This window comes from Nanorana parkeri, unplaced genomic scaffold (assembly GCF_000935625.1).
Source record: "Nanorana parkeri isolate BGI_ZX_2015 unplaced genomic scaffold, ASM93562v1 scaffold56, whole genome shotgun sequence".
Lineage (NCBI taxonomy): Eukaryota > Metazoa > Chordata > Amphibia > Anura > Dicroglossidae > Nanorana > Nanorana parkeri.
In genome coordinates, this window is record NW_017306324.1 from 1,383,207 (window position 1) to 1,399,729 (window position 16,523).

A 16,523-nucleotide genomic window follows, 5' to 3' on the forward strand; every position below is an offset into this window, starting at 1 on the left:
TCCCCCAAACACACAGGGTTGCCATAGCGCCGCCCCCACTCAGTCCAGGCATCCCCGCTACCTCCCCCTCCGCACTCCGGGACACATGAAGTCCACTCTCACACAAAGACGGGGACCCGGGGATTCCGGATTCGGCGTCACCCCGCTGACTCACCCTCACAGGCCTTCAGCTACTGACAAGAGGCCTCCGTTGGAGACAAGCCCGGGCCCAGCCCCCGCCGCTTCGGAGGCCGATCCCTGCCTTTCCTCTGGTGCTGCAGAAGCCTCGCACAGGCCGCCTCTCTCTCTGCTCGGGTCCCGAGCCCCCCCCCACCGGGGCCCTGCGAACATCCACAGCCCTCCCCTGGACGCACTTCCTGAAGCCTTCAGTCGCAGAGCACGTGACCGGGGGCTCCTGGGGGTCACGTGACGCGGGTGGAGAGAACACAGGACTCCGTCTCCTGGTCACGTGAGGGCCTTACGTCACCTCAGCTCGGCGTTAGATGGTCTTCAAGAAAATGGCGCCCTGTTTGGAGACACATTTTAAACAAAACAAATTGATCTCTGCTTTTCACCGGCGTTTATTTTGGAATCAAAACTGGAGCACACAAAATCTGGAGCAGTTGCTCGTACAAACCAATCAGCGTCTCTTTTCAGTTTGTACATTTAAGCTTTGAAAATGGAACAGTAAAGCTAATTGGTTGCCATGGGAACTGCTCCAGATTTTGTCTGCTCCGGTTTTGATACCTCCAACTCTATTATTACAGAGGACAACAAGTGCTTCCTCATTGGGAAGTTTTTGACAGATTCTTTTCTGCCTCCATTATGTAGACCGTGATGCCATCCCATTGGCCCATTGGATAGTGATGGGAATAGTTACAATAATGTATCAATTTATTTTATGTGCCATCTGTGCACAATTAGGCAGACTTCCCTTCACTTCCTGCCCTATAGACACAACAGAAAGTGAGAGAAAATCACTGCAAAGTGAGCAAAAGTTCATCCTAGTAACTAGTATGATCTCTAGGACGTAGGTCATGGGAGAGTTTTTTTCAGCGGAATCATCAATTTCACCTACAGCATAATGCAAACAGAGCTGAAAGCGGGTGGCTTGGTGGTCAGTGCTCTTACCTTATAGCACTGAGGTCCTTAGTATTCTTGCCGGGATTTGAACTATCTGCATGGAGTTTGCATGTTCTTCCTGTGCTTGTGTAGGTTTCCTCCCAGCCTCCAAAGAGATGCTTGTAGGAGACTTGGACATAGCAACATAGCATGTGAAGTGATACAGCCCTTTGCTTTCCTTGACATACCTTGTAGGGGTTAATAAGGGTTGCCACCTGTCCTGGATTCACCTGGACAGTCCGGGTTTTGAGTCCTGTATGTGCTGTTTCCGGGTTCCAGGCCAGCTGAAAACCAGATGCAGAACAGACAGGACTCAAAACCCGGACTGTCCAGTTGAATCCGGGACAGGTGGCAACCCTAGGGTTAATGCAGTGCCTTTTTTTCTTTTTAACAGGTCCGCGATCCTTAAAAGAAGCTTGTGGTACACAGGGTGTGTGTAATGTGCCTGTCCCCTCCCCCTTGCACTTTTTGCCCGACCCTCAACCCCGACGCTGGGTGTGGCTGCATAAATATAGTACCTGTTAGTCTATGTTCACACCTTTACACTGTGTAAACCTGCGTGTTGGGTCGCTGCGGTGCCGTTCATTCTTAATAGCACCCCCAATGCGCAGGCATTTCGGATAAATAAATGCCAAACAAGCCTTAAAATTGTGCGAAAATTATGGTACCCAAAGTTGCCCAAATGTGACATTTTAAAAGCCTTTAGCGTTAACAGTGAGTGATGGTCCTAGAATGATTCCTCTCACTTGCGGTGATATGTAACTTGTGTGGCGCAAGTGTCGCTTTCACATCCAACATGCATTTGTTTGTACATTTTTTTTTTTTAATTTAACTTTATTGCTATAGGGGGTTCGCGACTAACAAAACAGAAGAGGTACTGTGCAGAGTCCATACATACAGCATATGAACATATACTGAGAATGACACCCAGCATACAGGACAAGTTACGTGCTACTGTGAAGCATTCATACATATAGAAATTACACACGGCATGGAGAACAAGAAGTGTTACTGTGCAAGGTCCATACATACAGAATAAGAACAGATACTGAGAATGACACCCGGCATACAGGACAAGAGAAGTGGTACTGTGCAGAGTCCATACATACAGAATAAGAACAGATACTGAGAATGACACCCGGCATACAGGACAAGAGAAGTAGTACTGTGCGGAGTCCATACATATAGGATAAGAACAGATACTGAGAATGACACCCGGCATACAGGACAAGAGAAGTAGTACTGTGCGGATTTCATACACAAGGAATAGGAAACGAGCTGAAAGTTATATTCAGAGATTTTATCGGTTCCGTTGTCGCAGTCTATATACAGATATTATCATTTAATCTTGGAGCCCATGAAAGGAACAGTCACTGGGATTTTATCGAAATGTGGTTTATTAAAAGCGTATTCATCACATTAATACTGTAACATGGCACTCAGGGAGGAGGTGTTTGGCTGATTCGCTCAGCGTCCTTCACATCCTTATTTAAAAAAAACAAGGACTAGCTTCTTCACTGGCACGTGTTGTAAATCTGGATTTGTTGGTTGATGGCATTGAGGATGTCTTTCATTTTCTCTTCCAGGCCTTCCAGCTGCTTTGCTTTATCTTGAAGAATAATCTCATTTTTCTCATAGGCGACCTCCAGTTCTGGAAGAAGAATCACATTTAGGAGAAGGTTAGCCCCGGTATTCAAAAAACATGTTTGTCATAGACTGTGGGACTGAGTTACTAAAGTGCACCTCTAGGAATTGGTTTACGTTTTGGATAGCATTGGGAAGAGTTAGATCCTCTATCTAGTTTTTATTGGAGAGATTGACCGAAAATTAAATCCAAAGTTTTTAGAGCTGTCCCCAGGACAAGAGGTAAGTGGAGATTCCCCAATGGGGACACCTATTCCAGGGGCAACTGTTTAAAATGGTAAGGAAGGGGCAGGCAAGCTTTAGCACCATCAGGTCTATCTATGTGCCTGAACCTTCTACTAGCAGCAGTTTTGGATTTTTTTTTTCTTACCATCAAGGGCGTAACTAGAAATCACAGGGCCCCATAGCAAAATTTTGTATGGGGCCCTGTGATTTATAGTTATGCCTTTGCAGAGCCCACCTGAGATCCCACACAACCAACCTGAGAGTGACCCTGGAATGCCCGACATAGACTCTCTATGGTGGGCTCTGCAGGGTCTCAGGTGGGTTGGTCAAACCCTCTTACCCCCCGATCCACTGCCCGCCCCCTCCTCCGTCGCCGGGCCCCACCTCCTCTTCCATCACCGGGCCCCACCTCCTCTTCCATCACCGGGCCCCACCTCTTCTTCCGTCATCGGGCCCCGCCTCCTTTTCCATCACCGGGCCCCGCCTCCTCCTCTGCTGCTGACGCCGGGCCCAGCCTCCTCCTCCACGCGCCACTGCACAGATCCCTTACAGTTTGTCAGTGATCTAACAGCGACAAGTTCCTCCTCACACCTGCCAGTGACAGCCAGCAGCCTGAGATGCCATAGCGACCCAGTCAGCCCGCCCGGCATCAGGGGGATGTCCTGGCCGGGCCCCCCTGTGCCCCAGGCCCCATAGCAGTCGCCTGGGCTGCTATGGCGATTGTTACGCCACTGCTTACCATGACAGAGTCTCTTTAAGTAATTGCCAATTGGCTACACCCACTATCCTAAAATAAGAGAACTTATCAGGAAGCTGGGTGGCGGTATCAGGAAGCTGGGTGGCGAGTCATTACATGTCGCCCGGCTTCCTGATTGGCCGGGAAGCCTGCTCCATGCTCCCTCGTCACCAGGGAGCTGGCTTCTCGGCCAATCAGGAAGATAAAGGTGCCTTTGTTGCCATTAAGGGAAGTGTACAGTTCCGCTTTAAGAAGTCTCTACTGCCCTTTTTATATAACAAACTCACAAATGTGGTGCAGTGCCACGTTTTACCAGCAGGAGGTGCTGCAGGCTAAATCTGTATTGACAGCTTGGGGTTCTGGTGCACCCAGGAAGCTGTAGATGGAACTCCCTCTCCATTATTAAACCCAGGACAGAAGCAGGTGAATTAAACGTACCTTGCAGCTTCTTCAGCTTATCCTGAGCGTTGCCTAGAAGCTGCTTTGCTTCATCCCTTAGCTGGTCTGCTTTATTCTTGGCATCCTTTATGTTTTTGGCTTTGTGTTCGACAAAGTTCTTTACCATTTTATATTTATCTCCAAGCTGCCCGTCCAGCACCTTAAAGAAACACAAAGGCTTAGTAAATGCATAAGATCGCCGAGAAAATGATGCAACAGTAGAGTGGAAACACTTAATTGTAGGAGGAACACCTGAAGCTCCAAGGCAGACAGGGACACCATCAGGGACCATGACATGGAGAGCTCAACAGTTGGGATCTATGAAACCTGACGCATGCACATCCTTGTGTATAACTTAAAGGAGAACTATGGGGTTAGGGCTTTTCCCCATAGTTCTCTTTACGGTAACGGGAGGACACAAACTAGCGTCCTCCCGTCATCCTGAGCTCAGTATAACGGGAGCTACAGCTCACGGTATACTGAGACGCCGCAGTTGAAGCAGATCCCGACAATTATGTCTGGATCCGCCCAGCTGCGTGACTGACAGCTGGCTCTGCCTATCTAGAGGCAGAGCCAGCTGTACCCGCCCCGTCCGTTCCGCCAGTCAGCGCTGGCGGATCTGACAGGGGGGGGGGGGAATCCAGCCCCTCCCCTGTCACGGCAGAGGGCTGTGACAGGATCGAGAGGTGAGCAAACGCTGGTATGTGTTCGTTCACCTCCCGATCTACTGAGCCGACCTGTGACAGTCTCATTGTCACAGGTCGGCTAGAACTATGAGGTGAGTGAAAAGCACTCGCCTCATAGTTCTCCTTTAATATCAAGTTTGTAGGGAGTGGCTCTTTCAAAATGTAGATAGTTGACAAGAAGTCTACCAAATCCAACATGATCGGTCAATGGAGTATTTCCATGGCTTCCATGCAGTAGCACATCCTACCTTCTTTGCCTCGTTGGCCTTATCAAGTGCCGCATTAGCTGTCTCCTCTGCTCGAGTTGCTGCCAAGCTGTTCCCTGCCCGCTTGACTTTCAGGGCATCGATTTGCTTATCCAGATCATTCACGCGATCCATAGCCTCGTTCAGGCGATTCTCAGCGCTTGAGGTGTCTAATTGGATCTAAAGTGACCACACAGACGATCCATCCAATTATTATACAGGATTTATATAGCGCCAACAGTTTGCGCAGCGCTTTACAATATAAGGAAGACATTATAATTACAATACAATTCAAGACAAGATGGTAAGGTGGGCCCTGCCCCTGAGGGCTTAAAATCTATAATTAAAAAGAATATACAAGGACAGCCACCAAAGAACAAAGATGAGGTTATTGCGTCCAGTCAGAATTCAGTTTAACTGTTACCGTATGAGGAACATGACTTCTGATTGGTTGTTGGGGTTACTTCACTTTGCTCCTTGTTTAATTCAGTGAGCCCACTAGTTTTATGAGCAAGGAGAGTACAAATCATAGAATAGAAAGGGTTCACCTGTTTATTTTTGGTAGAATGGTTTGTTTGACTGGATATTACACAGATAACCGTTCCTTTGATTGACTGAAATGATGCAAACCATCTGATTCTTTCCATCTTCAAAGGGCCATTGTTATGCTGGGCAAATATGTAACAATTTTCAAGAGATATCAAACCAGCTTATGATGGTTGATAAGGATTAAATGACAGCCTACCATGAACAGGGTTTTTATCAACTCAACTGCCCATTGGTTGATTGAAAACAGTGAATCACTTTACATTGGAACATTGAATCAAAATTAAGGTGACCCCATCAGCATTGGGTCACTTATTTAAAATGCCAGCCCTTCCCGTTGGCCCAAGTCATGAAACAACACCACTTCATTGCCCTATAGTCATGTATAAAAACCTGCTCCGCCAGCTGCAGGCAATGGGTCCTTCCACCAGTTCATACACTACTAGAGGGCGTATGAGCAGGTGGAAAGCACCACTGTCTGTGGTGGGGGAGAATCTGTAACCCACCTGGAAGGGTCAAATACCTTCAGCAGAAGTATAGTGGCAAGTTTTCCAGACATGGACCATCAGAGAGGCAAGTATTAATTAGACATGTGCGATTCGTTTAGTTCCGAATCAAAATTCGTACGGATTTTCCAAAATTCAGACATTCGGACACATCCAAATCCCAATGCATCCAAATGTGTCCGAATCTCTGTTTCTGAATTTAAGATCCCGTCCGAATTATGTTCAGAAACTAAATTGAATCGAACATGTGACTTTTCTGGCCAATCAGATGTGTTTTTCGGTTGAATGCATCCAAATGGGTCTGAATCTGAATTTATATATATATATAATACTAGGGATGCACCGATGCCGGTATTTCGTTATCGAGTACCGATAAAAAAAATGTCGGTACCCGCCGATACCGAATACTGATATTGGAAGTCCCATTCAGGAAGCCAGGTGGCGTGTAATGACTCGCCACTTGGCTTCCTGATTACCCGGGAAGCCGGGCGGCGTGTAAAGACTCGCCACCCTGCTTCTCGATTAGCATGGAAGCCATCCCCATGCTTCTAGTCACTAGATGACGAGAGAGCATGGAGCTGGCTTTCTGGCCAATCAAGAAGCCGGGCGCCTTGTAATGACGCGGAGCCCGGCTTCCTGAATGGCCGGGAAGTCGGATCCATGCACTTCATGAAGGCCGGTTTCCCGGCCAATCACAAAGCCGGGCAGCAAGTCATTGCATTACTGATTGGACGAGAGAGCATGGAGCTGGCTTCCTAATACCGGAAGTATCGGGCTAGGCATCGGAGCATTTGGGCGAGTACTCGTACTCGCTCGAATACTCGGCATCGGCACCGATACCAATACTAGTATCGGTGCATCCCTATATAATACTTAAACTGATGCTCTAAGACCCGAATGAAGACCAGAGTACGAATAGCATTCGAAAGCTCTCGAATGCCATTTGGGTCTGAAAGCCTCAGCTTTAATATAGTTCCCAGACTCGTATTGCTTTCTGAAGCTCCCGAATGGTATTCGGGTCTGGGAGCTTCAGCTTTAGTAATAATATCTGTATATGGTTTTTTGTGGTATTCGCAACAAATATTCGTAAACACATCCGAAACTAACGACAATTCTTATTTCGTCCGAAACCCAAACCGAATTGAATTTTGGATCCGAATCCTGAAATATCCAAACCAAATTTTTCCACAGCTTACATATCCAGTATTAAAGTGACATTAAACCCTCAGATTTTTTAACATAAACTAATACTGTAATGTGTGCCTTGCTGTAATCCATGGTAGTTTCTCTACTCTTTGCTGCTCTTCCTTTTAAATCCTCATGTCTTCTCATGCTGGGGGAGAACTTCCCTTTGCAGCTGAGTGCCTCTTCCTGTAGTGCTGGCTCAGGTTGTGAACCTTCACACAGACACCATGTATCCATTCCAGAGACAAGGCAGTCTGCTGCAAAACAGAAGTTCTGCCCAGCATGAGAACAGATACACATTTAAAAAGGAAGAGCAGCAAAGAGAAGGGAAACAACCATGGATTACAGTAAGGCGCACATTACAGTATTGTTTTATGTTAAAAAATCTGAGGGTTTAATGTCACTGTAATGACCTTCTTTTACACTGCTGGCTTTTTGTACATGCGGTAGATAGTAGGATCACTTTAAGAACACATGATCAGATTTTCATGTCTATGGCCGGCGTTGGAGATATAAATCTATATTCTCGGGTAACTTATTCAATCGAAATAAATTCTTTGTAGAAACCTTCATACAGACGGGAGGCTTACCGCTGTCAGCTTTGTCTCTGTGTCTATAATGTCATCGGTGGCGCTTTGGATGGCCCCCTCGGCAGCACTTTGAGCTTTCTTGGCATCTTCCAAAGCTTTCTTCACAGACTCCGCTGTACTCTTCACATTCTCAGCCCGGATCCTAGAAAATATAATGAGTCTTCCTGATTGGATGGAAATTGAACTAAATGTTTAGGGGAGGCCTTCATACTGCATCTCCGTTGGCAAATTTAAAGGATAATCTACAGATATTCTACATTGACACTGTAATGTGTATGTTCGGCTTCACATTGCATGACCAAGCCAAGTCCATACTTACTTGGCTCGCTTGGCCTCGTTTAGCAGCTGTTCAGCCCTACGAACATCAGTGGCCGTGTGGTCCAAAATGGAGTCAACGTCGGACAGGGCGTTCACCCGATCTTTGATTTCTTCTGCAAGACGCTGGATCTGCTGTGGAGTAGCGGGAATGGAGAGATCCAGGACTCCGCTCGCCACTTTCTCAATGCTGTCCGGGTCCGCTCCTTCCTCTTTTCACACAATACAAAGACATGTGATAATGAAGTAGCGTTCTGTAGCCCAAGCGACTTACATTGTGCATGATTTTAAAGTTAAGTCTGCCTAAGACCAGGAAAGTCAGGAAATCACCAGCACTCAGTAGTAAAGATAAATATGTCCCTTTTATTGGACAGAAAGCATCACAGACATCCAAATAAACCGACGTTTCGGGGCCGCGCAGGGTTCCTTCCTCAAGGTTCCTTAGCAACCTAAGGCCGGGACTGCTGTGAGGAGTGCGGAGGGTCTCGCCATCTACTTACATCTGCCTAAGACCAGACGCCACAAAAACAGCTGCTGTTACCTGTATTACCCACCTAAAAAATATTCTCTGCCCCTCTCTGATTAGGGTTACCAACTTTTCTTCAAGCGAAACCGGAACACTCTAGCGAATATGTTGTAGCTTATTCATATGTAAATAGTGCAGCCCATTCATATGTAAATTACATTTAGTATCACTTTGTTATTGGGGCCTATCTTCCTCTGGCTCAGCCCTGCCAGCTGCAATTCCAGTGCCCAATGAGAGTGCCTCAGAGACCAGTAGACGGCGCTCTTGGATCTGCATTTAGCCATCAAGTCAGAGAAAGTCAAGACCCAGACTATTTACAAACCCTGGCAGAAATCTTGTGAGCTTTCTGTGCTCCCTGCCTAAATGCTATTGAATACATTGCTATGTGGTCTCCTCCCCAATGTCATGGAGATCAGGAAAGGGGGGGGTATTCTGTAGTCCTAACACACTTCCTGTCTTAGGGAGACAGCACTGCTCCTCCATAGATACTGGCAGGCTATCCAGGTGGGAAAAGCTATAAAAGAAGAAAAGCTTTAGTAATAACTAATGCAGCCACCACATCTAAGGACGGGTAAGCTGCAATATATTATATTGTTGTTCTTGGGTTTAGATACGCTTTGATGTTTTTAAGAATTACCTTTCTATGTTACTCTACCTTACAACTTGGGCATTGTTAATGTTTATTCACCTTATTGACAGGATTTATTCAAACCTGTGATTGGCTCACTGCTTCTCCAAGGAGTCTGCACAGAGCCTGCTGTCAAATTACAGGAGGCTTGTTGCATAGAATATGGCATCCCCTGCATGTCTTTAGATTTTGGATTCGGCATCGAGCTGCATCATGCTGTTGATGTCATCAATAAGGCTGAAGAGGGACTTAGTTTCCTATGTGCATTGCCATTTTACTCATCAACAGAGCTTCTAGCTATGGCTAGGTGAGAGCCCACAGAGTTTGGTCACCCTAGATATGTGGCCCCAACATTATTTAGATGATCATTTGTATATCTAAGTCACTTACGGTTCAGAAAGTCTTTAATTTGCTGGATGAGCTGCTGCAGTTCTTTATTAGAGCGCTCCACTCTGCCTTTCGTCTCACTGGCACGATCAAGAGTGGCCTGGGCCCTCTGCTTAGCTTTGTCTGCCTTTGCCTTCGCCTCTGCCACCTGAGTCATCAAGACAGGAGAACATTAGAGAAGACATACAGGGACAAATAAACTTTTTAGATGAAATCACAGGCAGGTCCTCAGTGAGCAGAAAGGTATTATGTATTTTTTTAAAGGACATTTGGGTGTACATGATTACATGTGACCACTTCTGGACTTTGAGACTAGATTGTCCACTGTATAAATACAGCAAAAGGTTTGGTTTGTGCCCATTCATGATTGAATTAATCAAAGGAGCTAGTATGGACAGGAAGCAAAATGGCAGCCATCAGGTCAGGAGCTCATTAGGGTCCCATACGTCTATCTTGGATTCCGGAGCCAGCTGTGAGTTCTTGATCACCCATTGCTGGCCACCTACTGCAAATGTGCCAGATGCAAGGAGACTGGTTCTGTTGGTTTTTGGCTGACTGGTTTTTCATGACTGGATTAATCAACGGAGTCTGCTAGTACAGACAGGAAGCAAAATGGCAGCCATTAGGCCAACTGCAGTTATACTCTGCAGAGTAAAGTCACTCACCGTCAGTGCAATATGCCAAATGCCTGAGAAAAGTTGCAGGGGAAAAGGTCTATAGGAGATGAGCCCATTGCAGAGGAACTTCACCCGGGTTTGAAAAAAGTCAACAAATGCTGTAGCTGCTGACTTAAAAAATGAAACCACATACTTACTAGGAAGCTCGTGCAGCTTGTTAGGGTCCCATACCGCCATGTTGGATTCGGGAGCCAGCTGTGACTTCCTGATTACCCTCAGACAGCAACCTACTGCATAAGCGTCAGATGCAAAGAGACTGGTTCTGTTGGTGTTTCATGGTTGGATTAATCAACAGAGTCTGCTACCACAGACAGGAAGCAATATGGCTGCCATTAGGCCAAATGCAGTTATACTCTGCAGAGTAAAGTCACTGACCGTCAGTGCAATATGCCAAATGCCTCTGAGAAAAGTTGCAGGGGCAAGGGCCCATAAGGGAAGAGCCCATTACAAAGCTGCTGAAAAAACACATATTTACTAGGCCAAGAAGTCCAGCATTCTCTCCCTAGAACCCAAACACTTTGCAGGTTGGTTAGGTCCCATACCGCCATCTTGGATTCAGGATCCAGCAGCGAGTTCCTGACCACCTAGAGCCGGCCACCTACAGCGCATGTGCCAGATGCAAGGGTGCAGGGAGAGCCTCCTGGGACATGTGATACACTGCTGATGTCCTCAATGAGGCCAAAGGGGACCTCATTTCTCTGGCTGTGTACATTGTGCCAGTGTGCCATTCTAATCATGAGCCAGAGCGCATGGTTTTGTACCTTTTGCAGTAAGACATCCACTTCTCCCAAGGCTCTCTGCAGTTCTTCTTCAGCATGCTTGGCGCGGTCCAAAGCGTTGTCAGCGGTTGCAACAGCACCATTGCAGTTCAGACCCCCGCAGAGCCTCTTTCCTTCATCATCTCGGCATCCGGCAACCCCGCAGGGGCTCTCTGAGCAGGAAGCGTCTCCGGAGGCCCCACAAACCTGTGCAATAGAATTGCTGTTGAGTTTGATGCAGTTTCATCCTATAACTGTTATTGTTCAACAAATATTTCCAACTGTTAAAGGGTAACTCCAGCTGGAAGCTAAATGCAAAGATGCCGGAACCGTTATACCCGCCAAAAGATTAATAAAGTCACAGACATCCTCTTCTGTCTACTCCTTGTTTTGTAGTTCAGAGAAGATAACTAGGAAAGCTGAGCTCTAACATTGTATGAGATTTCAGTTCAGTACACGGGAAGATACATGGACACTGAAATTCTAACAGGATCAACAGGAATGTTTAAATGCTCTTAGCCTGAAAAAAGAAAACGAATGCAGACACTACCTCTAAGGTCTGGTAAGCTGCAATACTTGACATTTATATTCTTTAATATTAAATATTTATATTCTTTCATATTTAACCCTTTAATATTAAAACAAAAACAACTTTAAATAAATCTCTAAGACTTAAAAACGTTAACACTACAAACCTCTGATTGCCATGCATTGTGAAAACAAACCTTTTCATTGACATTCCTCAGGTCGAGTGTGTTCACTTTAGCGGTCACATCACCGAGCGCCCGGCGGTTAGCTGCGTTCTTCCGGTTAAACTCAGCCAGGTTTCTCGCTATCAGCTGCTCCGTTTTGTGACGAGTTTTGGCCGAGTCGCTAACAGGGCTGGGGACGTTGATCGCTGACACGTTGGCCAGCTGCTCAGCCTGTCTTGACTGGGAGTAGGAACGGAGGATGCTGTCATAGGCCCCTGTGCCAAGAAACAGCCAGGAATTGTAAAGGGAGTTACAAAGGACTAGTGTGATGAGCCGGGTTTAGTACATCTCACACCGAGAGCCACACAGACACACAACCTCACAGACACACAACCATACAGCCATACAGCTACACAACCTCACAGACACACAGCTGCAGAACCTCACCACCACACAGCTTCATAACTACACAACCACATAACCATGCAGTCACACAACCTCACAATCACAAAGTCTCCCAGCCACATAACCACACAGTCACAAAACCACACAACCACATAACCATGCAGCCTCACAACCATATAGACACAGCCATACAGCTACAGAACCTCACAACCTCACATACACACAACCTCACAACCATACAGCTACAAAACCTCAACGCCACACAGCTTCATAACTACGCAGCCACATAAGCATACAGCCACAGAACCTCACAATCACAAAGTCTCCCAGCCATACAACCACACAGTCACATAACCACACAACCACATAACCATGCAGCCCCTCAACCATTCAGCCACAGAACCTCACAATCACAAAGTCTCCCAACCACACAGCCACATAACCATACAACCTCACAACCACACAGCCACATAGCCACAGAGCAGCACAACCTCATAACCATACAGCCACGTAACCTCACAACCGCACAAGCCCTGCAAATATCTGTGTACATTTGTTTTGTGCAAATAATGCCAAAAAGCAATGTTCTTCATATATTTTTTTTCCTGTTTGGAAAGTATTGTCATTTAATACCTCATTGTGGCCACAAGATGGAGCTGAGGAGCATAGAAAATAAATACATATTAGTAATGAGATTCAATGTTACAAATCAGGAGAACACAGAAGAGAGAACAAGCATATAATGTAACCATTGATATCACCGCAGCATTAGAGGTTACATTTATATACTCGTTCCCTTCAGCAGCCTCCTAAATTGTAACATTGTATCTCCTTCCTAGCACATATCGATTTCCTCTGATCCTCAGCTCCATCTAGTGGTCATAATGCGGTATTTTCCCCATTCAATCTGTTCTATATGAATGAACCTACTAAAGAACATTCAACAAGAACAGAAAATACATGAAGAACATTTGTTTTTGTGCCATTCTCACAACAGTCGGTTAACCTGCACAGAACAAATTTACATGCAGCTTCAATGGACGAATAAGCTGTGCAAATGTTTTATAAATAGACCCAAGTGTCATCTTTTAAATGGTTATCCTGACATTTCTATACCTGAGTTACTTCCCATGCTGAACATCTGCCCTCACCTAAAAAGTTGGAGTTCTTCAGAACGTCCAGCTGATGTGCCCTTTCCTTAGCGGTCATGTTTAAGCTGCGCGCCTCCCTCTCCAGCTCAACAAGATCGTGATTAGCGTCAAAGTTTTCATCTTGCACATTGGTCAGCTGGGTCTCCAGCTGGGTCAGCGCCTCTGTTGACTCGTTAATTCTATTCCTGTTAAAAGTTAATTGTGTAAGTAAATAAACACAGAAGATACATCACCAACCAAATACTTTCCATACACAGAGGGGCTGATTCAGAATTATTCCGCCCATCGTATAGTTGGGGGAACTCCATTTGCATGGCACTATTGCCACTAGATGGAGCCAGGGAGCATAGAAAATTCTTATGAACCTCAGCGCCATCTATTATTATTATTATACAGGATTTATTCTAGTGGCAGTAGTGACATGCAAAAGACATTCGTCCAGCTATACGCTGGGCATAAGATTTATTATTACAGGTATATATATTACGCAAACAATTTACGTTGCGCTTTACCTACTGCAAGTTCACATCAGTCCCCGCCCTCAAGGAGCTTACAATCTAAGGTCCCTATCTCACATGCATACATATAGGGCCGATTTAGACAGGAGCCAATTAACCTTCCAACATGTCTTTGGAGTGTGGGAGGAAACCCACACAAGCACAGGGAGAACATGCAAACTCCTTGGAGGGTTATTCACAAAGCTGGCGAAGGCAGCCGAGTGAATAACCCAGCCGCAGTGAAGTGAGCCGAAAAAAGTTCGGCTATTCACTTCTGGCTTGTACTGCTGATTTCAGCCATACATTGGCTGCCTTCCGTCAGCCGAACATGCGCTGCATGTTCGGCTGAGCCGAAGTGCGAAGGGGTTCGACTCAGCCGATCCAACATCTGGATCAGCTGAGCCGAAGCTCCGGCAGGCGGCAGCTCACTCGCTGCCGTTTGCCCCTATTCATATAGAGGCCGAGCGGCAGTAAGGCTATTCTGCTCCGAGGTATCGAACAGAATAGAAAAACAGTGAAATTAATTTTAAAAAATGTTAAAAAAAGTTGAAAAATGATTAAAAAAATTTAAGAAAATAGGAAAATGTAAATGTAAAACATGTTTTTAATAGTTTAAAGAAAAAACAAAAAAAAACATTATAATAAGAAAAAATGACGGCAAAGATGCTGGCAAAAGAAAAACAATTGGGCTGAGCTAGCAGTGACAGCTATCTCCACCCAACTGTTTCCTATTGGCCGGCACCTGCTAGGGTCTTCTAGCAGGTGCCGGCCAATGAATAACAATTGGGTGGAGCCCAGGTGTTATTGTTTCATGACAGATCAGCATCCCCAGGTCATTTAGCCAACCTTTCTCCACGCTTCGGCTGTCACTTTGGCTCAGTCGAGCCGAAGCATATGCCTTCGGCTCGGCTGCCTTCGGCTGCTGTATGGGCTATTGGGAATAGACCGTACAGCAGCTCTTCCGTTCGACTGAACCGAATGGCAGAGGCAGCCGAAGTGAGCCGAAGCTACGGCTCGATCCTTTGGCTCTTTAGTGAATAACCCCCCTTGTGTTAAGTTTTGGGTTGCATGGTGCAGAACTCCAATACACTGCTCACAGTCTAGCTACATAATGTATTTTCCTACTAACCTTAGGTCATCCATGATTTTCATCAGATTTGTCACCGACTCCACCGTTGCATTTCGGGAGTTGACGATCTTTCGCGCCTTGGCTAGTTTGTCCTCTATGTCCTTAAAGTTTTTCCTGTAGGCCCCAGCTACGCCGGACAGATGGATGTCTTTGCCGCGGCGTACCAGTCCTCGGGTGCGGCTGGCCAAGTCTTGGACGATGCGGTCCCAGTCTCCAAAGCATTGGTGGCAGGGCTGGCAGTCAGGGAACAGTCCAGAGAAGCCGCGGGCACACTGATCGCAGCGAACGCCCGAGACTCCGGGGCGACACGTGCAGTGGCCGGTGCCACGGTTACATTGGGGAGACTGAATGCCACGGCGGTCGCAGTCACAAGCTGCCAATAAGTGATCACAAAGTTAGTGCAATGACCGGAAGGAACGCAGAAGGATGAGAATGATTCAAAGTGTGTCCGGCACTCACCCCTGCACTGAGAGCCGGGGTTCCCCCAGTAATTTTCCTGGCACTCCGTACACATTGAACCTCCGAATCCGGGTCTGCACTGACACCTCCCTGTAAACTTTAAAAAAAAAAAAATCAGCATCAGATAGCAACAATTTAAAATACAAAAGGGAGCTCTTTCCCCCAGAAACAAATTTGAGGCATCAAAATGACAGTCAACACTATTCGTGTATGGAATATCTGAGCAGGAAGTCAGCTGTCCATTGGAAATGGGTTTTGAATGTCGTCTCCATCTTTAAAGTTTTAGATAATTGTTCTTGAGTATTATTTGGGTATCCTGGCCCTTTAAAGTATATGTGAAGTCTTAAGTCTTTTTTAAAGGAGAACTACGAGGTGAGCGCTTTTCACTCACCTCATAGTTCTAGCCGACCTGTCACTGTCACAGGTCGGCTCAGTAGATCGGGAGGTGAGCGAACACATACCGGCGTTCGCTCACTTCTCGATCCTGTCACGGCTCTCTGCCGTGACAGGGGAGGGGCTGGATTCCCCCCTCCCAGCTCCAATCCGCCAGCGCTGACTGGTGGAACGGACGAGGGAGGGGGTGGGTACAGCTGGCTCTGCCTCTAGATAGGCAGAGCCAGCTGTCAGTCACACAGCTGGGCGGATCCCGGCACAATTGTTGGGATCCGCTTCAGCTGCAGCGTCTCAGTATACCGCGAGCAGCAGCTCGCGGTATACATCGGAGTCTCAGTATACCGCGAGCTACAGCTTGCGGTATATTGAGCCTAGGGTGACGGGAGGACACTAGTTTGTGTGTAAGGAGATCTATAGGGAAAAGCTCTAACCTCATAGTTCTCCTTTAATGTCATATTGCATAATAATTATTTTACTTAAAAAAAGAAAAAAAAGGCATTGCTATATTTCATTATTTAATTTTATTCAGTGCTTACGTGACCACATGGCCTCCCTTCCCAGCTACGAGAGGTCTCTCTGCATTTCTTGAGGGTGGGCAGCAGGA

The 16,523-nt window shown here is 46.4% G+C and overlaps 2 protein-coding genes across 3 annotated transcripts in view; both read right to left on the reverse strand.

The window, feature by feature from the left end:
* The window catches only part of USP19 (ubiquitin specific peptidase 19), a 78,684-nt gene extending 78,269 nt beyond the window's left edge, over positions 1 to 415 (reverse strand). For both annotated transcript variants that reach the window (XM_018576104.1, XM_018576103.1), the window contains exon 1: positions 155 to 415. The gene's annotated coding sequence lies outside the window, so the exon portion shown is untranslated. The remainder of the gene's footprint in view (positions 1 to 154) is intronic.
* A 2,200-nt stretch (positions 416 to 2,615) lies between these two features.
* LAMB2 (laminin subunit beta 2) overlaps positions 2,616 to 16,523 on the reverse strand; it is a 72,717-nt gene continuing 58,809 nt past the window's right edge. The window contains exons 23-33 of the mRNA XM_018576102.1: positions 15,527 to 15,623; positions 15,068 to 15,440; positions 13,442 to 13,626; positions 11,919 to 12,160; positions 11,197 to 11,400; positions 9,762 to 9,906; positions 8,222 to 8,429; positions 7,903 to 8,044; positions 5,079 to 5,255; positions 4,145 to 4,304; positions 2,616 to 2,752 (exon numbers count right to left, since the gene is read on the reverse strand). Coding sequence (XP_018431604.1) covers positions 2,616 to 2,752; positions 4,145 to 4,304; positions 5,079 to 5,255; positions 7,903 to 8,044; positions 8,222 to 8,429; positions 9,762 to 9,906; positions 11,197 to 11,400; positions 11,919 to 12,160; positions 13,442 to 13,626; positions 15,068 to 15,440; positions 15,527 to 15,623 — 2,070 coding nt within the window. The remainder of the gene's footprint in view (positions 2,753 to 4,144; positions 4,305 to 5,078; positions 5,256 to 7,902; positions 8,045 to 8,221; positions 8,430 to 9,761; positions 9,907 to 11,196; positions 11,401 to 11,918; positions 12,161 to 13,441; positions 13,627 to 15,067; positions 15,441 to 15,526; positions 15,624 to 16,523) is intronic.